This window comes from Lotus japonicus, chromosome 2 (assembly GCF_012489685.1).
Source record: "Lotus japonicus ecotype B-129 chromosome 2, LjGifu_v1.2".
In the NCBI taxonomy this organism is placed as follows: domain Eukaryota; kingdom Viridiplantae; phylum Streptophyta; class Magnoliopsida; order Fabales; family Fabaceae; genus Lotus; species Lotus japonicus.
The window spans coordinates 88,507,754-88,533,345 of NC_080042.1; the positions used below are offsets into that span (position 1 = coordinate 88,507,754).

The 25,592-nt window shown below is 35.5% G+C and overlaps 2 protein-coding genes and 1 long non-coding RNA gene across 4 annotated transcripts; 1 reads left to right on the plus strand and 2 right to left on the minus strand.

The window, feature by feature from the left end:
- Positions 1-1,554: 1,554 nt before the first annotated feature.
- Positions 1,555-4,373, plus strand: LOC130740716 (tubby-like F-box protein 2). Its single transcript, XM_057593395.1, has 5 exons — positions 1,555-1,914; positions 2,426-2,820; positions 2,914-3,001; positions 3,235-3,364; positions 3,458-4,373. The coding sequence occupies exons 2-5, from the start codon at positions 2,464-2,466 to the stop codon at positions 4,128-4,130; spliced, it is 1,248 nt and encodes a 415-aa protein (XP_057449378.1). The 5' UTR covers positions 1,555-1,914; positions 2,426-2,463; the 3' UTR covers positions 4,131-4,373.
- Positions 4,374-4,777: 404 nt separating this feature from the next.
- LOC130740715 (U-box domain-containing protein 5) lies at positions 4,778-9,446 on the minus strand. 2 transcript variants are annotated; one of them, XM_057593393.1, is made up of 7 exons: positions 9,253-9,446; positions 8,841-9,006; positions 8,329-8,409; positions 7,980-8,165; positions 7,399-7,506; positions 6,073-7,247; positions 4,778-5,798 (listed from the first exon to the last, which is right to left on the minus strand). In XM_057593393.1, exons 3-7 carry the CDS (start codon positions 8,383-8,385, stop codon positions 5,027-5,029), a joined length of 2,298 nt encoding a protein of 765 aa, XP_057449376.1. In that variant the 5' UTR covers positions 8,386-8,409; positions 8,841-9,006; positions 9,253-9,446; the 3' UTR covers positions 4,778-5,026. The 2 variants fall into 2 exon arrangements, with proteins under 2 accessions (XP_057449376.1, XP_057449377.1); XM_057593394.1 differs by lacking the exon at positions 9,253-9,446 and having other exon boundaries at positions 8,329-8,403; positions 8,841-9,246.
- Positions 9,447-13,856: 4,410 nt separating this feature from the next.
- Positions 13,857-16,565, minus strand: LOC130740717 (uncharacterized). The gene is made up of 3 exons (XR_009020251.1): positions 16,316-16,565; positions 14,144-14,263; positions 13,857-14,045 (listed from the first exon to the last, which is right to left on the minus strand). It is a non-coding gene; the product is annotated as an uncharacterized LOC130740717 (long non-coding RNA).
- Between the last annotated feature and the right edge of the window lie 9,027 nt (positions 16,566-25,592).

Sequence of the window (25,592 nt, forward strand, 5' to 3'; positions counted from 1 at the left end):
AACTGTGTTTAATTTTTTCAACTCCTCTCTCCCCTTTCAACTTTCAACACTTATTTTAAACACCATTACACACACATTTCAACATTAAACACACCCCTTTCAACACCATTGTAGATGGTCTAATAAGCTTCATACCGACTTCAAAAAACAGACTTCTCTATGGGGGAAGAATGACTCCATATTAATTCACATTGATGTATCATTTCTGAAACAAGAGTTCAACGGTAAAAAAATTAATAAGGTTAACGATAACTAAAAAAATTATATCTTCAGCATTTCCAAACATTTTAAACTATCAATTATTTTATTTTTTATTATTTAAAATTTAAGTAGCAAATATAATTAATTAAAATGAAAATAAATAATAAAATATATAAATGTGATGTTGATGGTGGGATCCACTATTGAAACTTTTAAGAGTTGTTGGGTTGGAGTAAAAAATTAGTAAAGTATTGTACATGATGTGGCTTATGGGAAATTATAAAAATTGAAATGTAGATATTTTAGTGAGTATGATGGATGTAGATGTTCTTAGTGGTTCACAGTTCACACTTCACATAATTGAGATATTATATATATTAAATGCAGTGCACATGTACTAAAACCGGAAAAAGAAAATGGTGCATTTCTTCAATGTTGCATTTAATATGTTAATTTTTTTTTTCCTCTCTCTGTGTCATTCTCACTCTATTTTAATCTATATAAACTCATGATTAATCATGTTTGATGTCGACCACCTTTCAAGTGGCTTTCTATCCACGTCTATGAATACATGTCATCCGGTTGTTGAGTCACCGCCACCAGTGCTGTGGCAACAACCCAAGTCCAGTTCAACTCTTCAATTTTTATTTTTTATGCTAAAAAACTGATTATAGCTTTTTTTTCTTGTCTTTTTATTTTTTTGTCAATGCAAGTCATTAATATCCAGCTGTATAGCTCACAAATTTAGAAGGTTGCTACCTAAACAATATTTATATTTTCAATCTGCTTAATCAATTAGTAGTGGTTTATTCATTGAGTATTTTTTATTGCTGCTTCCAGATATCTTTTAGACTTTTACATGAGATAATTATATTTGAGTTAGGAACATTCATATCATGATAATTAACCATTCCAACAGAGGTTTTTTTCCACATGCAAAACTTATATCCAAAACCTTATTTGAGAGAAATTGAGCATGTACCGCTTAACAAACCAGCTCGTGCTAAATTACCTAATATTCAAACTTTATGCAGTGTATTGAAAATCTAAAAAAAACTACTTGATTTGAAAATTAGTATTATTAACAAATGTGGGAAATTTGTTATCCTTGGCCTTATTATTATGTCATAGAAAAAAACAGAGTAAAAGATTTGTCAATTGACCAAAGATTCGTTAATCCTAACTTATTAAATTCCCAAATTTAGGAAACTCAGTTGATCAAAGACTTATTAATCAAAATAACAAAAACAATAAGACACGTGTCAGAACGTAGGAGTTAGGGAACAGTGAGAACACCCACACTGGATTCCCTCCAATAATAATAAATAATCAAAATAAGAAGATTACTAAAATAAGATTTTCACATAAAAATAAATCAAACACACCAAACGCACGCTGGATCCGATTCATGCCTCACCATTCCGGTCCCGGCGGTAACCTTTCTTGCGGTGGTGCCGGTGGCGGAGCTTCCATTGTCTCCTCCATCTCGCCGCTCACCCATCCTGCAGCAACATTATTATTATTATTCACTAATCATTCTCTCACAAGCACTTGATCTTCTTCTGCTTCTCCTTCTCCGATTCGCTGGTTTGGTTTTGGTTTCCGTCGTTTATGGATCCGGGTTCTACACCCTCCCTTTCTCATTGCTTCTTCCCTCTCTCACCGTTTTGCTTCACCTGATTCATCTTCTTCGCTTCAATTTTGCTTTTACAGGTTTTTATTCTTTTTTTTTATGCTTCATCATTCTACATTCTGGGTAATTTTCGTGATTTTTAGATCGCTGAGGCCATGGTATCTGCAACTAGTTGTAATCAAATTTTCCCAGTTATAAAGTTCTTAAATTTTTTATTTTAAATTTTTTGGTCAAGGAGAAGGTAAATTAGGTTAAGGGTTATTGCTTTGATTGTTGTGTTGTTGGTGGATTGTAAAATGTGTTAACATTTTTTACCCAATGGGTATGTAAAGATTTAGTTTTTGATGTTTAATGAATGTGGGTATATCTTGTCTGTAATTAATTGATTATGAATGTGAGCTAATGTAGTTTTGGTGAATTGGGTATGTTACGAATTATGATATGGTTTTTGATGCGTTGATTGAATCTAGAGTTACCTGTGTATAATTTGTTAGATTATGAAGCCTGTGTGTGTGTTCATGTTGGTATTAGAAAAGTTGGAAGAGTTTACATTGTTGTAATATGATTTTGGTTATGTTTTGATGGTTGCAGTTTTTGTGGTGTGAGGAAGACTGGTATGCCGTGTGAAAATGTCATTCAAAAGCATAGTGCGAGAACTCAAAGAGATGAGAGATGGGATTGGTAGCACGTCAAGGCGAGGAGGTTCAGGGAGCAGGCATTGGCATAGTCGGACTAAGTCGCACATTGTTCCGGATGTTACTTTAGCTCCGCTTGAACATGTTCAGCAGGGACAGTGGGCAAACCTACCGTTTGATTTGCTTGTGGACATAATCCGGAGGGTTGAAGAGAGCGAGACGACTTGGCCTGCACGTGCCGTCGTTGTTTCTTGTGCTTCAGTCTGTAAATCATGGAGGGCAGTTACTAAAGAGATTGTCAAGACTCCTGAGCAATGTGGAAGGCTTACATTTCCTATTTCATTGAAGCAGGTGATAAACTCTCCACCATTTTTCTTTTGGTGCTTCTTTTCCCTTCAGGTTTTTTTGTTTCTCATGCTTTTTTTCCTTTGTGTATGTGAATAGCCGGGTCCTCGTGATTCTCCGTTTCAGTGCTTTATCAGGAGGAACAGAGAGACTTCAACATATTTATTGTACTTTGGACTGGTGCCATGTAAGTTTGTTTCAATGCTGGAGATGAGATTCTTGAGATATTATACTGTTGTCATTTACACCCAGTGATCATCGTAATTATGTTATGAAATCTGTTCTTAAATGGATTACTTGGTATTCATAAATATTATTATAGTCATAAATAGGCGAGCAGAACGAAGTTTGTTTAACTGCTGAATGAGCTCTTGAAAGTATATTTGAGAAGTTTGTTGTGTTATGAATTTACTTATACAGCGGAGAATGAGACTGATAAGCTGTTATTAGCTGCTAAAAAGATTAGAAGGGCAACAGGGACAGACTTTATCATATCTTTGGTTGCAGATGATTTTTCTCGGTCCAGCAACACATATATTGGGAAACTCAGGCAAGTTTTGTTTGATAGCAATTTTACTTGCCTTCTTTTCAATTTCTAACCTTGCCCTTTCCCTGTTTGCAACTTGATGACAAACTTCGACAGGTCAAACTTTTTGGGAACCAAGTTCACTGTATATGACAGCCAACCTCCACATGGAGCTGGAATGCAACTAAATAGTCGGTCTAGTCGGAGATTTCATTCTAAGCAGGTGTCTCCAAGAGTTCCGGCTGGTAACTATGTTGTTAGCACCATTGCCTATGAGCTGAACGTTCTCCGGACAAGAGGGCCAAGAAGAATGCAGTGCACCATGAACTCCATTCCTATCTCAGCTATCCAGGAAGGGGGCAGTGCGCCAACTCCTACATCATTTCCTCAAATCATTGATAAGCATTTTTCTCCCTCACCAGCGGCAAAAGGAAAAGGTCTAATTAGTGATTTAAACCACGCAACCCTCTCGGAGGTGCCGGTACAGAGTGAAGGCTCACTTGAGGGTCTGGTGCTGAAAAACAAGGCTCCCAGATGGCATGAGCAGCTGCAGTGCTGGTGCTTGAACTTTAAGGGTCGTGTTACAGTGGCTTCTGTTAAGAATTTTCAACTTGTGGCTGCTGTTGATCCATCTCATAATGTTTCTCCTGCGGAGCAAGAAAAGGTAATCTTGCAGTTTGGAAAGATTGGGAAAGACATATTTACCATGGATTACCGCTATCCACTCTCTGCGTTCCAAGCCTTTGCCTTATGCTTGAGCAGCTTTGATACAAAACCAGCCTGTGAATGAGACCAATCTATGTCACTTGATCATCATCTGCTGGTTTGTTTCATGTTATATATAATATGCTAGGCGCAGTTTGTCAGAATGGTGAGATGAAGCTCACACATTTTAGCTATGCAGCCATTAGTATTTTCCTGTTATGTTAGTTGTTGATTCTGGAAATTAACTTGTATTTTGTTTCATAGCCCTGCAACTAAATTAAGTTTAGTGAATTTTTCACCCTTATAATATATTGTCGCATGGCCCTCACTTATGAATCTCCTTTTTTTTTCCACCTAGTGAATTTTTAGTTGTAGATATCCCTTTCTGTTTATGATGTTTGGTGCATTACTCTTTCAACCTGTATTTCTCGTTAGTCACTAATCAATTGAATTCTGAGCTGTTCTAACGTCGGTCAAAGTGCATTCTCCTGTGTTCCTTGTTTATTTTACAGATAATTCTTAGTACAGTATGGGAGGTCGATGTGTTATAAAAAATTGTGAATATTTAATCCGAGACAAGAGAAAAATGTCGTGGGATATTCCTTTTTCACATTTCACAAGATCAATAAAATAAGATTTCTAATATGGAATTGGGATGGTAAAAGATGAGTCCATTCTACAACATTACCAAATGTTTAGGAGTCCTTGCAATCAAACCAAAAAGACATAAAATAGCAGAAATTACACTACTATCTATTTACAGTCAGGGCTCAAAACGAAGAAGTGTTCAATATATATACAATAAGAATAAACAAATTAAAGTGTGTCCTTGGTCGTAAAGCTATTCAACTATCTTAACAAGCTCTAAATCGAAATGTTAAAAGACTAAGTTATAATCATAATAAGACCAACTATATACACAATCACACAACCTTTTGTTATTGCAGAGCAAAATTAAGCAGCGTGGAGAGGAACTCATTCTCACTTTTTGGTTTTTGATGCATGTGAAATGGATTTTGAGAACACTGCTAGTTTCTTCCGAAATGTGGAAGAACTCTTTGATGGTTTATTTTCTTCAGGGTGACTGCTGGAACCTTGAGAGGAGTTGTTGTTGGTATTTGGTTCAGAGCAATCTTCATTCTCAACACATTTAACATCTCTCAAAAGATTGAGCAGTTCCAAGGCACTTTCCTTTCCTTTATCATTTCCATTCTGGGAGATGTAAAAAAGAGGAGCAATAACATCCTCATCCATAACCAGCTTACAGTAATCCACACGTTTAGAGCATAAAGACACTAGAACAGCAAGTGCATGTTCTTGTTCCTCATTACTTCCTGTCTCAAGTATTTCAGCAACAGAAGATATGCATCCCTTAGTTTCAGCAACAGAGTTTCTACCCTCTTCAGTATCACATATATTTTTCAATATTTGTATGCAGTATCTCAAAACAGCTCTGTCTTTGAAAAATGGCAGCAATTTTGGGATGCACTTAAGAGATAGCATGTGGGGGAAAACTTCCCCATTGAAGGACAAGTTGTACATTATTCTAATAGCTTTTTGTTGGAACTCTTTGTTACCAGAATCGAGTATATTTAAAAGAGAAGTGAGTGAACTGGATGCTGCAAGTTTAGCTTTACTGTAGCCATGCACAGACATCTCTTCCATTATGGTAAGAACATCCCCTATCACTTCTGAATCAAGAAAACTAGCCAATGTAATGAATGTGTCTTCACTTAAATTAGTCATTCCATTTCTGCATGAAAACCACACACAAAAAGTCATTTTAATATCAAAAGCAGGTTTAAGCTAGCAATTTTAAGTCAGGGAGAAGCTTGGGAAGCTTGAAGAAAGCCTTGCTTGTTGCAAAACCACCAAATATGTTCCAACCATTTATAAAACATTTAAATTGGAAGAACTTTGACTATGTATCAGACAGATAAATTGAATTTATCATTGAAAAGACCATGCTCCAAAGTTATTAGCTGTGCACAAAGTCGGAAATTGAGAAAGAGGAAAAGAAACCATGCCTGCAATTGTTCACAAATTCCAACAGAAGCTGAGTTCCAGCTCTCATCGCTTTTAAATCATGCAGATCATATGATTTGCTAAGAAATCTGACCAGCGGTTCAACAAAATTCTCTGGTGACACAGAAGAAAAAGCTTGACAGTTGCTTTTCAAATGATCTTTCAGATCTTCAATGACCTTGCACTGAGAATCCCATTGAAGATCATGGAGTTTAGGCAACAGCATCAAGTCTGTATCACGCATCCCCTCACGAGCTCGATGAATGTGGCTGTGAGGCTTGTCACTAGCCTTGATCGAGATCGAATTTAAGTCCTGAACGATCTTAACTCGTGAGGCATCTGAACTAAAACTACTATCCAATGATCCAATTGACATGTTACTATGATCCATTGGCAAGTTCAAATCATTGAAATAACTTCCAAAACTCTGAACGGAAGTGATTGAAGCATCCCATGGGTAAGAATCTTCTGCTTGCCTAGTTGGGTCAGGAATGGAGACTCCAATGTTGCTGCACCACTTTGATATTAGGTCCTTCATGACAACATTTGGAGTCAATGTCATATGTGTTAACATCTTATTGGTTTTTGGGCATACAACTTTACCCTCATCAAACCACTTTTTTATCCACATCCTTTCATAAGTGATTCCGGAAGCAATGATAACAGGATCATACATCAACCTTGAAGATATTGGGCATATATATTCCTCAGGAGGTGCAATACCCAACTCATTGGTATGAGTTCGGTTCTGACCATAGTTCAAACATGGCTGTGGTTCAACATGATGGCTCCGTGGAGAATCATGATTGGAACTCTTTCTTGCTGTTGGTTCTTCATGACGAGAATAGGCCGTCACCGATTGTTCTACCGCGATAGAATTCCCGTGTTTTTTCAGTAGATACAGAAGATATCTCAAGATCACCTTCTTTTTCTGGTCAGTTGGTCCAACTTTATCATACAACTTCTTGATAGATCGGCTCTCTACTACGATGGCCTTTCGGGATGTTATGTTCAGTCGTGGTGCTGCGAACTGAAGAGCTTTAACTTCGGAATCATCCACTGAGTCTGAGGTTGAAGTACCTTGCTGAAGCAACTCTCTCACAACCCTTCCAGCCTCTTCTTCAGCTGAGTCCAGAACAAATGTAGTACACTCAAGATCATCAATTATTCTAGAAACCTGCAAGTGCCAATTCAGATCATCAATTTTTGTGTATATTGTGCAGCAAAAAAGATCAAATTAACATAAGATGAGGCTAGTTAATAAGTGCTTGATTCAGGGGTATACATTTGAGGCTGGATGGTGAAGAAAGGAAATTGACTTTACTAACCTCTACAGCCAGCATAACTGGAACCATATCCTGAATCTGGATTAAGCTTTGCTCTAATAACCTTGCTACCTTTTGGCATCTTAAGAGTACTGTATCCCCTGTCACAGCCTGTAAGTAATATCAAAACCCATGAATCTATCATGCAACTAACTAGTAAAATCCATTGACAAGTAATAAGATCATGTGTTATTAGCCACTAATGTTTATTTGATTCTAAAAAGCTTGATTAAGAACAAATGGCGTTCATATTTCTTTGAGTTTTTTAGTTACTACTAATGTAAATTTGTTTGAAAATTCATGTTTCACCCTTCATCTAACAGTTTAAGCTTTTGAGATAGTTGACTCATTTCATGATGTCAACGTCTCTATGATCAAGTGGTTATTCTAATAAAAAGTTGAATTTGGTACAAGGTAGAAGGTAAGCAGCCTAGTGCGTTGTCCAAGCAAGCCAAGAGCGAATGGGTTTTGTGTGAGCGAACTTGTTAGAAATATAATTGAAAACTTTTGAGATAGTTGGTTTATGACAATATTGGACAAAGTTATATAGATTGATTTCTCAAAACAAAAAAAACTGCACATACCAGGTAGAGTTTGCTGCATTCGGAGCAATGTTGCAGAAGTAGTTTGGCTCTATCAATTGAGTTGTTGAGCAAGCATAGAGACTCTATTCCTGATGAGCATCGCGGCCGTGCCGCCTCTATGTCTGGAAATATTTTTGAGATTCTGTCCACTAATCTCACTAGTTCTATGCACAACTTACTATGTACCTGTTAACATGAATCGCGATCAATAAAATGCTTAGTTCTAATATCCTAGTGTAGTTTGACTTAGATATCCTAATTAGTATTGGAAATACAAGGTCTGAAAAGCATCCTCATTCCTCAGTTTCCTCAATAGACATAATAATGAAATTCAATTATATTTATGCACCTGAAAGGAACGGGGATTCTGTAACTTGTCCCCTTCTTCACCACTATCAGTTCTCATCAAGGGGAGTGTCCTGTTCTGCAGCTAAAGATTAGTCAAGGAAAGAACATTAATTAAGCAAGTCAATACAAAACAAAAGAGAATGCATTACCTAAAACTATGGTGATAATAAAAAGCTTCTTTCTCAACTAATTAGATTACTAATTTAATAGTATGCAACTTGTTTCCTTGCAGCTCTACCAAAGATAAGCAAGATGAACAAAAAGCAACAATTCAATGGAATTTTCATAATCTCTGTCTCTTCTCAACCGCAATTGTAGCCACAACGTAGAGGGTTTTGAAGTCCTCACTAGGGCATCACGGCCACAATTGCGGCCGCATCAACACTCATTTGTCCATAATAGCCACAACCGCAACCTATGCGGTTCACACTGAGCTGAGCTCTGTTTGAATCTAAGGGAGAAATAGAAAGTTTAAAAGTAACCATTTATAGCAAACGAAAGTGAATAAATTACCTAGAATGGTGGTGATAATTAAGAAGAAACCTCCTTCCTCTGCTTACAGAAAAAGAGTTCCAACAGAAAGAAAGTCTTTGTGTTTTGTCTTCAACCAATAAGATCACTAGCACCGATTCAACTAACTGATTTCATAGTAAGCAACTTGTTTCCTTGCAGCTCTACTCTACATGAACAAGATGAACAAAAAGCAAAGCTTCAATGAATTTTTCATAATATCTCAGTCTCTTCTTCTCTTCCGCACGTTGATTCCCTCTACCTCACGTAGTCACGTATAACAAAGTCCAATAAAACTTAGCACAAAGGATAGAGAAAGAGAGAGGCTAAAAGGACAGGATCTCAACCGCGTAAACAACAAATCTCAGACTTGACGACAAATATGGAAGAAAAAAAAGAAGAAAGAAACACCAACCAATAAAAAGGGCTAAATGATGATCTTTATTGTATAGTGAAAGCAAAGCAAGCATGATGTGAGACCATGAAAAGGATAATGATTTGTACAAATGAAACAACTACGAAAGTCTTCTCCTAAGCATGATATTAACAAAAGAGAAACAAAGACCCTTCAACGTGAGAAATTTTCCATGACTAAGTCCATGAAAGATGAAACAAAACAACATTAATATACATAATATATTGCAGCTTTTTGTTATAAAAATCAATATATGAATTATGAAATTTGCTTTTTCTAACTAAATAATTTTCTCTTTGTCTATATGCCTTTATGAGTCAGAACACAAGAACCAGGCATCATTATTGTTGGGACCTTAACCTTACATGCCTGTGATCTTTCTTGACCGTCCATCATGATGAACAAGTTGGGTCCCAGTTAGGCCATTAAGGTGGCTGTGACAACGCTGTGTTTGTCATTGACTGGGACAAGGAGCTGACGGCTCCTCCCGCAGACTCCATTGGCAGGCCGTAACTATTTGAAGTCAAAACTCAACAAAACAGGACCAACTTGTTTGGTTGGTGAAGAAAATTCTAAGAAGCTGACCTGAAATAAATTTCCCATAGCCTATTACTTAGGCATATTTCTCTAGTAAAAATATAAATTAAAAATACTTTTAATTATATTCAAAACAATAGACCTTACGTAACATAACTACTCATTATTATGCAAAAGCTCAAACATGACCAAAACATAAGGATAAGCACAAGGACAAAAACATCACTATATTTATTGAGTAATGATATATACACACTTCACTTTCTCTTACATCTCATTTTCACCCCTTCTTCTTCCTGTTTCTCTCTGCATTTTCTGTCGCATCACACATCATATCAGTTATATCTATTAATTCTCTTCTTATTTAATGAGGTGGAGGTGAAAAAGGAGTGAGTAAGTATCATTATTCATATTTATTTGGGGTCCACCTAATATGCACAACTTTTTAGTGGTGTAATTTTGCACCACTATGTTAATTGTCCATTTTATCCCTGTTCAAAAAATTAATCCCATCAAAATTCACCCGGTAATACCAATATTATTTTCTTTTTATAAAATAATTTTTTAACAGGGGTAAAATGGACAATTGGTATAGTGGTGCAAGGTTGCACCACTAAAATGTGGTGCATATTAGGTGGCACCATTTATTTGTTCAATCCATCGCTAAATAATGAATTGCGGCTTCCCCCTTAGTTTTTGACTTTTGAGCATCTATCTCCATAACTTAAATGATTAGATGACACTCGATACTTACACTTCACACTGCATCAAAATTAAATTATTTCTCTTTTTTACAGGGAAAAATATAAATTATAACCCTTCAAGATTGATCTCTAAACCTCATTCTCCTAACTCATATGTCTACCAGCTTGTACCACCTGAGCTATCATTAAGGGACATTAACTACTTTTCTAATCATTATTAATTAGTTTTGTGTAATTATCTCTTAATTGTAAATTCAAATATACGAGTTTATGGTTTGTACTTTTATATTTCATTTATATATATTTATAAATTATGAAGTACAAAAAACGCAAACTAAAAAATATGACAAGGATTTAATAAATACAAGATTAATTTAACAGTGATGTAAAAATATCTTATTATGTGTGATATATTTCGAAAACTTTTTGATACTCGGAAATATAAATTGCGCCCTTTAGGAATCGATCCATGAACCTCCCTCACTCAACCCATATGTTCTTTAACTCTTACCACTTGAACTATCATTTTCGAAAACTTAAAATGCTTGTTTTAATTGAATGAAAGATGCAATTAAATAAAAATATTATTTATTTCAAACATGAAAATCCAAAAGACAAGATGACTTAAAACGAGAAAGACACGAGATACAAAATATGGACAAATACTGAAATATTTTATATAAAAATGGTCAATTCTAAATCCTCATACTTTTCCCTGAATAATTTTCTTCAATATTAAATAAAGAAAATTCTCTTAAGTCAAAATGGTAAATGAAGAATTTTGGGTTAAATATATTTATAGTCCGTGCAAAATAAGGGTTAATTGAATTTTATCCCCTACAAAAAATCTTATGATCCTCAACATTAATGAAATGGGTGAAATACTGAAATTAGTCCTTTAATTTTGTGGCGGTTCAGACCGCTACTAAAACCAAAAATAAATAAATTCTGGCTATCAGACCACTAATACACAAAAATGATAGAGAATAACTTCACTTATTTCAATAAGGGTTAATCCTCTACTTGGTCCCTGTGGTATTGTGGCCTTCTGAAATTAGTCCCTCCCCGGAAAATCTGAAAATATAAGTCATCGTGTTTGGAAAGTGTGTGGAGCAGGTCCTCGCCGGAGCCCGAAACTCCGGCGAATGATGATTAGGCTTGCTGACTATATTTGTGAGGCTGATGTGGCAATTAAAAAAATATACAAAAAAATTACAAATCCGAATTATTTATTTAACATACCATAATTAACCCTCGTTAATCTAGTCATAAACAAATCCCCCCAAATAATTAAATTTTCCAAACATGATCAGCCAACCCATAATCAACAACAAAAATCCAGAAAATCAACCCTTCTTCTTCACCTTCAACAAACCCAGCCACCATGAAACCCATTCATTAGAAAATTTCATCTTCACCTTCAACAAATCCAGAAAATCAAATAATCATCTTCTTCTTCATTGCACCCACGCTCAACAATGAAACCCACATCCTCAACAATGAAACCCACATCAACAGGATAAACCCCAATTCCCCTAAATTCCCAATTGTTCTTCTCCTGTTTTTCCTCTGGTCATCAAAATTCACTTCAGAAACCCAAACATATCTGGGAGCCATCAACACACCACTGTCGACCCGTTCTGTTGGTTTCAAGTCTCAGGTGGTGGTGTCCGGCGAGTGTGCGGTGCTGGGTCGACTCGGAAACGTTTTCCCTCTTTCCCTCAAATCCGAAGCTCCAAATCACCATAACCAACCCAACAAACCTTCTAAAACTCACTTCGAAGCTTCCAGAATCGATGATGATTACTTAAGAGAAGACGAATCGTCGAAATCCGATGATGATAGCTTCGCTGCTTCTGTTGCAGATGCCTCAACATCGGCCCCGGCTTCTGCCGTTGCCGATGAGGGAGGAGAAGCGATGGTGTCCCTCACATATCTGCTAGGGTTTTCGATTTACCATGGAGATGTTGGTTGTTGGGGTTTTCGATTCAGATCTGGTTGCAGGTGGGTGTTGGGGTTTTGGTTAGCGGTGGGGTTGGGGTTCTGATTACAGGTGGGGATTGAGGTGGAGGTGGAGGTTGCAGGGGGTGGTGGGGTAGGGCCTTGGGATTCTGGTTGCAGTAGAAGAAGAAGAAGATGAAGGAGGAGGAGGAGATGAAGGAGTTGGAGATGTTGTGATGAATTTCTGGATGGCTACGGTGATGAAAGCTAGATTGTGAGCCCTTTTTCGCCTCTGAAGGAGAGAAAAAAGAAGAAAGGGTTTGGATTTTTGCAGAAGAAGAAGGGTTTGGGGTTAATTTGGGGGGAATTTGGGTTTGTTAATTAGATTAGGGTTAGATAGTTAATTAGGTTTAATTTTAGTTAGTTAGATTAATAAAATTGACATGTAATTATGTTTTATTTTTTATTTTATTTTTTAATTGCCATGTCAGCCTCATTAATCTAGTCAACATGCTTATTCTTTTCAAACGCGAAGACTTAGATTTTCAGATTTTCTGGGGAGGGACTAATTTCATACGGCCACACAACCACAGGGATCAAGTAGAGGATTAACCCTTTCAATAATGTTGGGAACTTAAAAGCTATGAATTTTTTTGTAGGGACCAGATTCAATTCATTTACTGGGACTAAAAACATATTTAACACCCAAGAGTTTTTTTTCATATATTCATGCGTATACTTTAAAATCATCCCAATATGATAATTAATAATATAAAAACGAAATATTGTATTGGAAAAACGTATATTTCCTTCACTAATTATATTTTTTAGTAACAAATGAAAAGATGAGCCTAGAAAACCAAAACTAGCCATAAAATTTCCAATGAATGAGTAATATCTGCATACTACAGGGTTGTTAAAGAGGAGATGAAATGCGTAGATAACACGATAGCATATAGGTGAAACTTGAAAGATTAGAGGCTAGTCAAGAGAGAGATGAATTGTCCAGGAAAATCTTACTCGCAGAGCCCAGGTATAGCCAAGCTCCCAAGCTAATAAGATCCCATGTTTTACTACAAAAAGCTCAACTAGGAGGAGATGGGGGGATAGAGCCTCATTCACAGTGTCACAGTGATTTTTTACTGTTTAATTTGTTTTTTTGTGTAGGATTATTTCTAACATCAATCATAAAGAATTAATGCTTTTCTAATTTATCAGTTGATTTGATCCTAACCAGCTGCTACACAAAACAACTGGTTCTAGTTGATTTCCCGTTCGCGATCGACGTCAACTTCCGGTTAAGTGGTTGTCCACATCTCTCTCAGTGCTAATGAACATTGATTGAACTCTAAATTCAATAATTCATCCTTCCCTGATTTTTATTTAGCTTTTTGCTAATTGTTATCCTGTATGAAAAACACATACTATTTTTATAACAGCAACAAAAATGTAATAACCCAACCCAGTCCAACTCAAGTTCAGTCTAATCAGATCAGAATCTTCAGATTATCCATTAACAATAAGGTAGAACAGAGCAGACACCTAATTCATATCCATAAACTCGGTTTGAGTTAATTTATTCTCTCTGATGAATGAACACCCATTTCAGACCTGATAATGAAAAGGTAGGGGAATCTAAAAACATTGTTTTTTTGGAAATGGACTCAATTCTTAAAGTGATTAAGATTCATGTCTGGGCAATATTTTACCAGATCAAGGACGACCAGTAAATGCAGATTCCCCACACATCTTGCGAGTCGCTCTCACCACCATTGATATTCACCTCCACCACCCTACTTGCCCCAGAATACTGAAATGCAAAATATCCACTTGCAAAACCAAGTTGTAAGCATCAGTCCAAAATGCTTTTTCGGTATCTACCCGCATAATCTCCTTGACATAAACTTTACAATCCAATACCTTTTTTTTCCCTCTTTTAAGTAGCTAGCTAGTGGAAGAATCAAAATTCAAAAGCCTATCCGACTATCCGTATATATAGTACTTCAACAAAAAAGAATCACATCCTTCAAGATATTTACAGGTGTTATCAGTGAAAAAACACAACGATGATGGCTTAGGTAGCATGCATCTTAAGTAATCAACATATTATAGGTTAATAGTATATACGCACTCATTACTGCTTCTCGTGAAATCACGGATATAAACTTGAGAGGTGAATACAAACTTCTTATCCTAATAGATCATGGAAAGCATTCAACAAAAATATACATATTCTATAATTGACCTGTAACAATGACTTCTCCTCAAAATTGACACACAATCTACTTTGTAACGCGCAAACTACTTTTATTCCTCAAATCACAGACATAAATGAACCAAACTTTTTAATTTCTATTGACCATGGCAAAAAGCCAGAATATCATCCTACCGCAATGATCCTACTGCCATATTAACCAAACTTTAAACAGAACTAAGATGACATTAAAAGTAAATTAATAGATGTGTGCTAAACAAAATATTTAGGAAGTTCATGTTCCGTTTATTTTTAATCAGGCTAGGTTTCTGACAGCTCTGCTGATCAAGTTTTTCAAATGGTATCAAGATTTGCTAATGACATAAGAGCAGTTTTTATTACAAGACTCCATCTTTTATCTACTGGAACGTAGTAATATCAGTTACGCTACAGGAAAAAATTCAAAGATAAACAATGAATTATCAGTAGGTCTAGCTGTAGTACTGTGTTTTAACACTGCAATCCACCAACTAGTATATGAAAAGCAAATTGCAACTGGCCAGTGCAAAACAAAGTAGTGGGTAAGGTTAAACTGTCAGCACAAATTACTCCTAAAAACTTAAGCCATTAGGTTGAGGCTTTACCATGACCAATAACTTTATAACTCTCTTTTTCACTTGTTTTCTATTGTCCTGGTTTGTGTTGTGGCTCCTAAGGGAAAGGGGAATTGGTCACTTTGTCTTCGACCCTTATGGAAGAAGATTCATTTATCCTAGCTACGGGCTTAACCAATAACCCCACGAACACTGTTCTTCAAAATTATATCGAGTTAGCTTGTTCATATCCTTACCACCTCTTGATCGAAACAACCATGTTTTTCTATTATGTACTGCTGGTGGAATCGAGTGAAGCATGTTTGGATCAACTTTTTTTCCTCTCACTCAATTTTGTCAAAGCTACTCACAAAAGCTACTATCCACAATAGATTTTTAATTTAGAATCAAATTGCAGAAAATTTCCCAAACATCCACCAAGTCACAAAATCCTCCTCCATCCATCCTTTGTATCTAGCTAATATAACCTGCTAACCAATTAACCATTGCTTAAGAATGCTCTTAACTTTAAACTCAAAACTTCTTATCTTTTGAGATGGTATCATATTGGACACAGTGCAAAACAAACAATTTGCATATGATATGTGAACCTCGGAAAGGTAGCGGGCAGAGTATTGCCAGCAAGGTGGGAAAATTGTAGATATGATTTAAACTTAAAAGGTACAATGACATCCTCAATGGTACAATAGTGACACAGGGGCTAACTGGCTAAGGCATTGATGCTGAATAGCACAGGTAGCTGAATCACAGTTCACTGATGTAACACTTAAATTGTTAAGGTTGGGTGTTCTAAGTTTAATTACCTTAGGCATTTTGGACCATACCATACCCACACCTAGACTAGTACACTATTCCTAAATTAAAGCAATATTAATGAAGATTGAATAATGTTAGTGGTCCAAGTTGAGGAATTAATTAGTGACAAGAATATTTGAAACCCTAAATATTTGGAGAACCACTGAACCAGTGACAAGAATAGGAAACAGAACAGGAATTGGCGGCAATGATTAAAGCTTACGTAGCACGGAACAGCATGGATTATGCGCATTAAGAAAAAGGTATTGAATGGTTACCTCAGTGATCCTTGCTTCTGACGATGCTTGCGACAAAACCACATGGCGCATCTGAAACCAAAAGGGAGAGAGAGCATCGTGTGTCTGATGATAGGAGCAAAGGATAAACCAGGTGAATTCAAGTACAGGAAGTTCAATTAGGTGACATTAAGTCCAAATTTTATCAATGGGAATTTCCAGGAGTGTGTTATTATAGATAGATTGAAGACTGATGTGATGAATACAGGGGGGGAAAGAATTGAAAATCAAAAGCAATATCACTTTTCTTTGCTAGAAGTGATTCAATTTTGGGTTAAATATGTGTTTTTTTTTTTCCATCCATTATAGGCTTATAGGATATTATTGTTGAGGTTGATTGCAATGTAAGTCTCATATTGTTAATGAAGGAGAAAAAAGATCAAGTTATGCATCTTGGAGAAGTACAACATCGCTTAGATTAGTGAGGGGTGGGAGGGTTCAAAACTATATATATAGGGATCTCATTCTGCTTGTTTCAACACACCAAAACACCAAAGATGTAGCACCTAAAAACACTTTAAGTTTATATTTGTGTTTCTTTTTCGCTTATGCTCTTATTATGAGATGTAGTTCAAATATTTACTTTGGAGAGTGTAGGTGTACTGGGGCTATGGGGTGGTTGAGAGTGAAGTCTATGTGTTGTAATAATTTTCACATAGTGTTTATTCTCTGGTTGTCGGTTTTGACAACAGCTGTGATTTTTTCTCCGACTTTGGAGTTTCCACGTTATATTCTTGTGTTGTTAATTGCGCTCCTGGTTTATTTTTACTGCTTTAGCTGTGTTATTTCCTAACAACTATTAGTATTGATATTTAAATAAAATTTTCACCTAAATTCATCCTTTAATGTGAGGTTTCAACTATGTTTGGCATGTCATTTCAGCTAGCTTATAGCTTATTTGACTAGCTTAAAAACTCTTCAAATGTGTTTGGTGAATGAGCTTATTTCAGTAGCTTAAAGCTTTAAGCTATAAGCTATCTCAGGTAGCTTATAACTTAAAGCTTATAGCTTATTAAATTTATTCTCATTTTTATCCTTATTATTTTATTAAAATTCTACCATTACCCTTATATATTTATAAAAACACTAAACATATTTTCCCTCTCACACTTACGTATGCAGTTCCCGCCACACTGCTGCGCACCATAAGTATTAAAAATGTTATATTATTAAAAATAAGTAAAAATTAATATTACATTTTTAAGATGATAAATAACTTGAGTTAATAAAAATATTTCAAGTGATAATAATTTTAATATTAATATCATATAGGCATTAATGTGAAAATAAAGTAATGTTAAATATAAAAATAATTATACAAGTATGTCATTTTATGTCATTTTACAATTTCATCTTGTTTAACAGCTAGTTTTACCAAACATTTTTATTTCAATCACGTAGCTTTTCAGCTTTCAGCTAGCTCATCAGCTTTCAGCTATCAGCTAGCTCATCAGCTTTCAGCTATCAGCTATCAGCTAGCTTATCATCTTTCAGCTATCAGCTAGCTTATAAGCTTTCAGCTAGCTTTTCAACTTTTAGCTAGCTTATCAGCTAAACATGTCAAACATAGCCTTCATCCCTCTACTCATTTGAGGGTTGATTTGTGATCGAGGCTGTACCCGATACAAATAATTAATTTATAAAACTGTAGTAACTAGGAAGTGACTCCTAGGTCGTTTCCCAAGGATTATCGTTCGACACAGATTCAATATTAAGAACCCTAAACGCACACACACTGGGGGGTTTTGTGATGCAGTTCGAAAGATTAGCAGAAAGTAAAAACAGATTAATATGATAAGTAAAGACGGACGAATCCCTTCGTTCAGTATATCGCTGCTCAATCACGGGTATCTAAAGATCAATTCTTGTTATTAGTTTCCTAGTTCGTGAGAATTAATTAACTAAGCGATAACTAATTCACAGATTCCTAAACTAAGCGATTAAGAATCCTTTACGCCCTAATATGAACTAAGCGAACATACATCATCTTCTAATTCGTGAACCTAAGGAATTAAGCAAACCTAAGCCAGAAGTAGAGATGAAGAAAACTAATCATGCGAATTCTATTAAGCACTATACCTCAAGAGCGCGATATACTTTGCAAAGGAATTCGTTCGAAAGGAATTAGCCTTCCATGGATCGGGCAAATTCAACAATTATATTGGAGAAAGTAGGGAATAAAAGCATAAACCCTAGCAGCACTCTAATAATTACTGAAATTCGAAATTGCATAAAATAATAATGTAGAAGGTCAAAAGGTTTCTCTCAGCACAAACCCTTAAATAGGAGCTGAGATCACAAATCCTAATCAAAATCAAAATCAAATCCTAAAAGATATCAAAATCAAATCCTAACAAATCCTAAAGATAGAGTTTTAAAATAACAACCTAAATAAGTTTGAATCTGAAAGATATCAAACTTAATTTATTCCGAAATTAAATCCTAATATTTCCTAAAATACAATCTTCACTCCAGCACAATCAAATATTCATTCCGCAAATCTCCAAAATGCCCTTGATGTCAAATAAAACCTGAAAATAAGAATAAACGTAATTATACCAAATAATAGAAATCTCTGTCAAGCAAGGTCAATTAATTACGAATAATCATTAATAATGACGAATTAAAGCTATATAAAATGGGTAAAATATTGCTCATCAATTTGTCATGATCACTGTATGTTTTTACTGACGTGATTTTTTTCACCAATGGCAAGAAATTTCTATGCCAGATTTGGATTTCTTTACTTTATTGTGTCTCACCATTACAAGCTTCATAGACATCAACATCAAGTCATTTAGCTAAGCATGTCATATATAAGTGTTAATACTAAATTTTTAAGACCAAACACATCCATAAACTACTAAACTTAAAGGGCACGATAAAACTTTTGTTAAAAGTCTCAAAATTGCTCTTTTGAATATGTTTGTTTATTTTATACGTAAACAATTGCACCACTACTTCACATTACCGTCACCCTACAAGATCAACTTCCATTAAAGCTCTAAAGAGTAAATGTCACTTCCATATTTTAGATCTTATTATTTGTTAAAGGACTATTTGGGATTCGTTTATTCAACATCTCTCTTGAGTCTTATAGCTAGCATTTGCCGACACGGCGGAATCTATTTTTTTTACCCTAAGTTACATGATTATATTCTTAAAAATATTTTGTAACCACGCAAGAATACTAATTTTCAAGGTTATTAAAACCGGACCGGTGATTAAATCGGTGAGGGCACCGGTTCAAAGTTTATTGGTTCAACCGTATATGAACCGTGGTCCAACCAGTATTACCGCTATATATTAAACAATAGTGTTTTTTTAAATTTTACTTTAAAGTTGACCAAGAGAATTTGATTTTCCGCTGGAGAAAAAAGAGAATTTGATTTTAAAACCATTCTCCTAAATTCATGCATCAAATCTCATTTTTCTCTCTTTTTTTTAAAACAAATCTCATCGTATTCAAAGGTCCATTAATGATGATATTGAATTTTCATTATGAAATTCAAGTCCTCTCTCCTGCAGTACCAAAACACGTTATCAACCAAGCATTTGAGATTGCAAACTTCCAACGCACAAGTGCACAACAAGCCTTTTACATTGATTAAAAAAACAAATTTGAAGGACATTAAATTTTAGACTTTAAGAAGAAAAATCACTTCCTCAAACCTTAGCATCTTATCTCCTTGTGCCGTCAGTGATTTGCACAAACTGAAGTCTGAAACAAACAACACCCCTCAATGGCACCAACTCTCTCTCTCTTCTTCTCTATCTCCTTGACTCCCTCTGTATCAACCAAAATACCAATGCGATTTCTTCCAACAGTGTCTTAGATGCACCCCCTGCAACATTGAGGACGCACCCTGCTTGACCAAGGAGAGTGATTTCAGTTTTCGCCATTTGTGTAAATCTCAAATCTGAAAAACGACGTCGTTGGCTATCCTTTACTGAACCGGTTATAACCGCTGAACCACCGGTATTTACCGATTTTCCCGGTTTCGCGCCGGTTTTACCGGTTCACCTCCGGTTTTTTACTTCCTCGGTTATTGCCATGTTTCTGACCTGACAGGAGGCCGGTTCCCGGTTTAATCGGTCGAACCGGCCGGTCCGGTCCGGCAGAAAATGAATATGCAGTTTTCATAATATATTTTACGTTGTGTACGTCTAGTTAAATTTCAATTGGTGGACAACCCTTTTTTTAATAATTCACAGCGTTTCTATGTGGGAGTGGATCTCTGCTAGCGCATAATCTGAAAGTGTTTTCTCTCATCAATAAAAAAAATTAATAAATATATATATTTATTCCATATGAATAATTTTACAGTTCTTGTACATATACGCTCATGTCATTGTACATGCAATTAATATGTGAGTTTGTGGTAGTTCAGGAGCGTCTAACTTGCAAAGTTATTAAAAGAAACGTGAAAATGCATTTCTGATGGATTATATATATTGGCAGTCCCAAATCGCCAAAGACCAAAGTGCATATACCCGAAGTACAACTAACGCTATACAGATGTACAAAATTATTCATAATTAGATGTAAAGGTTAATTATGTACAAAATCATTCATAGTTAGATGTAAATGTCATTTGTTTTTAACTTTTAATATAAAATCATCATTCTTATACATCCTCATACTCAAATATATTATCTCACTTTTATCTAATTCTTATTTTATTCTATCAATCTTGAATATTTATCTTGACCCTCGGTCACCACACGAACCATTAACGTCACTTTGATCATTGTTTATACCTTTGAATAATTATTCCGGAAATATACTGTAAACCAAAATTCTTATTTCGATTCCGCAATACTGCAAATTGCGGAAGGATCATAGGCTGTAATGAGGTTGATTGGTAAGAAAATGTGATTCTAGTATCCACCAATGAAACACTCTAGTTCTTAATCATAGAAAAGTTTTTCCACAATATATCTATTATTAGGCAATTGGAACTTTGGAGTAGAGGCGGCACACTAAAATGGGAAAAATAAAATCAGCTAGTTAATTGGAATAAGGGGGCACGAGGCCGGCACAGAATATACCCACATTATATGATAAGAGCTGCACTGCCACAGCATAACAAATCTATTGGAATGGAGCATGACGCTTGAGCCTAATCAAAGCATATCTTACATGACTTTCAAAAAAAAGCATATCTTACATAAACCCAACGTCCATTCATCATTTTTCTTTTTATAATGTGGAAAGTAATACAATCACACCGTACTCTACACTGTAGCTTAAGAAAGATAGAAATAAAAAAGATAAGTGAGAAATATCTATATAACAATAAGATTTCAAACAATTTTTTTAACCATATTTTGTACCAAATTCATCTTTAATTTAAGAGTTTTTTTTCTTTCTCTTAACACATGTATCTTCCAAATAAGACAATCTTATTTAAGTAAGAAATATATATATAACAATAAGACTTCAAACAATTTTTTTTCATACACATTACTCAACCTCAATACCTTACTTAAGGAATCATACATGAACAATTATCATATGTTTTTTTAACAAGTGGGTGACACCCACTTTCATGAAGTTTTTAAGAGGTATGCAACATTCTGTGACAGTAAAATACTTCACAAAAGTCGGAAGCCGATGTTGGTGGATGTCATTAGTATTTAGTGATTCTCTCATCTCAATGTAAACTTTTATACTAAACTAGTATTGTAATTGTTTTGACAGGCTTCTAAGCCACTTGGTTTGAGGATCAAACTTCTCAGCTGACCAAAAGGCAAGCGTTAAAGCATTCACCATAAGACTGAGCTAATGACTCGGGAAGAAGCATTCAGCTCGGCCAATGTCCGCTCAGTCGCTTGAAGGCTGAGACACAATGAACTAAGGTAGAACGACCATATCACCATCTGCCTAGCTTAAAGGGTCTCTCACACACTTGTAGAGACAGTCCTCATGAGCTCCGACCCTATAAATATAAGTTATATCTCATTTACGTAATATACTATTCATCATTAGCATTTAAACTTGAGTTCTAACTGAGTTTCTAATATTCTCTCCCAACAGTTGCGCTGACTTGAGCGACAAAGTTTCTTTTGCAAGTGTTTCCTATGTCCCGGAACTTGGAAGCTCTGCAATGACCTCAGGGACAACAACTACTCTAAACGCTAAGATTATCTATCACGACCAAGAGAGATTCCTCCCAAATTCTCAAGTCTAAACAACGATATAATTAAATTGGAGAATTATGTGTTGCCTGTGGGAAAATGTGGGTGTAGTGCCTCTATGTGGTATATCAAATAGGAAAGAGACATGTGACAATTATTATACCAGATTTTTTATTTTCCATCAATTTCTGTTTTTTCTATAAATTCGAATTAAATTATGATATTAAATTTGAAAATGGTTTTTTAGCAATTGTTAGAAAGTTTCCTCTGGTTAATATGAATTTTTACCATGAGTGAGATTTAGTTTGAAGATTGAAACAGACATTGCTTGTTCATCTTCTACTGTTCTTGGTTCATATTTAACACACCAGTAAACCCTAATCTCACACTTCTTAATCTTTCAGAGAGGAGGAACCCAAACATCACCCTTTTTGTCTTCCATTTTCGTTCTCTTTCACTGATCAAGAGGAGATCCATAAATCGCACATCACAAGACATGAAGATGAACAAAAATAGATGAAAATGCATTCAAAAATCAAAACTTTATGAACATAAACCTAGTAATTTCTGAACACAATTCCGGAAATTCATTCAAAATTCAAAACTTTATGAAGATCATGAAGCAATAACGAAAGGCCATGAAAAAAGAGAAGAGATTAATTGATGTTTGTGAAGAAAACCAAACAATCAAACCTAAAAACAAGGAATAACGAATGCAAGTAAGAGCAACAGACAAAAAACTTGAATCTTTTTTTAGCTTGGAGAAAAAAAAATCAATCTTTTCTCACTTGAGAGAACCACCGGGGAAATTAATGAAAAGCTTGAATATCTTTTAAGCTGAGCCAAACTTGTATATATAAAGCACAAGATGTGCCAAGAGTAACAAATAGTACAGGCCCAAGGCTAGAGAAACGAACCAGAGAAAAAAGGGAGAAAGGAAAAAAAACGGGGGGCAAAACAGAGAACACTCTTCCTCATCGAATCAACCACGACCCTGACTCCGAACAACATGATCTCGCCGGAGACGGCGGAGGAACGATTCATCATCGGATCGAGGCATCGAGCGTTGCATCTGGTGAACTCAACTCGGAATCTTTTTGGAGTGTTTTGGTGCGGCGGTGAGGACGCACCTGAGTGGTGTGTTTCATTGACATGGTGAGGGGAAAGAGGATTTAGGGTTGAAAGAGGAAGTTGGTGGCTTTGAGAAAGGGGATTTAGGGGAAAGATGATTTAGGGTTGCTGGTGAGGGAGAAGTTCTTCTCTGCAACTTGTCTCTCCTCCTTCCCATGAGAAGAACAATTGTAATATCACTTGAATGGGAGGGAGGTAAAAAAATTACTTTTACGATGGTAACTGATTTAGTTAGGGACCAGTTAGTAATTATATAAACATTTTTTTTCTAAAACAATATTATTTAAAAATCAATTTAGAATAAATGAAAAAGACACCTCATTTAATACATGTTTTGTTGATACTGGTCCAACTAAGCAGAAACACCATACCTGCATCTGGAAGGAGGCACCACAACAGGCACCAACTAAATTTCAATTAATATCGATGCATGTACCACCAAATAGTGACAGATCACTCACAAGTTGTCAATAATGTATTTTTGTAGAAGACATGTTATCGGCGGCCTAACCGTCTATAATAGCAAAGATTTTGCGATGGTAAAAATTAGAGTAAAGTACACTCACCCCCTCTCAAGTTTTGTTAGAATAACACTCCACCCCATTCTTATATAAAATCTACACCCCACCCCATTTTATATAGAGGCAAATTTAGTGACGAAAAATATTCTTCATTAATAATTAGTTATTATTTAAATTGTTAATCAATAATTTCAAAAAATATTTTCAATATAATCCAATAAATATAAAAATGAAAACATCACAGTCCTCCTCATTCTCTCAATCGCGTTCTTCCTCCGTAAATTCACAATGCAAATTCTGCAATAGCACACATGACTGGTTGACAAACCATATCTCGAACATAGTGAAACATGCTTGTGTTTTCATATTTGGTAATAATTCAATTTTAATCAAAATAATCTATTTATACCTCCAATTTTTAAAATTGGATTGTAGACCCAAAAAGCAACACAAATGAGTGAAGAAAATAGAGAAACAAAATTAAGAAATATGAAGTGGATCGGAGGTTATTAGAACCCAACGATGCGGTGGAGCACCGTTTTTAACAAAATCCAACAACATCTTAAACCAACAAAGCGTTCGCTCACAACTTAAAGGGGTGAAGTTCACAACAAGTAGTTGAACAAGTGGCTTTGGGGATGTGCGATTCACGTTCTGGGGTTCAGGTCGCAACAAAACTTTGAGGCATGGTGGTGCCATGGGGTTTCACATTCTGGGATGGTTGTCGTCGTGTTAAAGGGAGCAAAGGTTTGGTGGTGACCGTTTGTGGTGAGAAATATGATTTGGAGATAAATGAGACGTGGACTTAACAGACAGAGTTGATGGTTTTTTTAAATTTAATTCAGTAAAATTATTTTCATAAATTGATATATGATAGTGTATATGCATTTAATTTATTTAAATTTTAACTAATTAGTAATTATTTTTTATTAGTGACGAAAACATTTTCGTCATTAAATTTTGCCTTTATAAAAAATGGGGTGGAGTGTAGATTTTAAAAAACAATGGGGTGGAGTGTCATTCTTGCAAACCTTGAGGGGGGTGAGTGTATTTTACTCTAAAAATTAAAGTTGTTGGTTCCTAAGAGTAAATGAATCTGATTCGGTGATTCCCCAAGTGTTGTGTACTTGCTTGTTACCACCTTAGTGTTCCTCTGTTTCAATTGTTTATAATGTTGTAATCTGTGAAATATCTAGACCTAGGATTAATCCAACGACTACGACCTCTGCTGCAAAGAGTTTGAGGGATTGCAAAAATTAATTCATTCCACCCCCAAAGCCTTGAAAATGTGCTAACCTGAGTATTCACTATAGCGTATCTTGTAATTATTTCACCATTTTGGAAGACGCTCTACTTGAACTAGGGGTAAACAGTCATATGCTACATCGTCAGAATTTAAAAATGGATACGTTGTAATCTTCCCTCCTGGCTAGCTAGCTCGTACTGATAGCAACTTTGACACAGTA

Coding starts and splice junctions, on each gene's coding strand:
- LOC130740716 (XM_057593395.1), top strand. CDS start 2,464: ATGTCATTCAAAAGCATAGTGCGAGAACTCAAAGAGATGAGAGATGGG. Junction 3,002..3,234: donor GTACTTTGGACTGGTGCCAT/GTAAGTTTGTTT, acceptor TTACTTATACAG/CGGAGAATGAGACTGATAAG. Junction 3,365..3,457: donor ACATATATTGGGAAACTCAG/GCAAGTTTTGTT, acceptor AAACTTCGACAG/GTCAAACTTTTTGGGAACCA.
- LOC130740715 (XM_057593393.1), bottom strand. CDS start 8,385: ATGAGAACTGATAGTGGTGAAGAAGGGGACAAGTTACAGAATCCCCGT. Junction 8,166..8,328: donor AGAATCCCCGTTCCTTTCAG/GTGCATAAATAT, acceptor TCATGTTAACAG/GTACATAGTAAGTTGTGCAT. Junction 7,248..7,398: donor CAGTTATGCTGGCTGTAGAG/GTTAGTAAAGTC, acceptor TGGCACTTGCAG/GTTTCTAGAATAATTGATGA.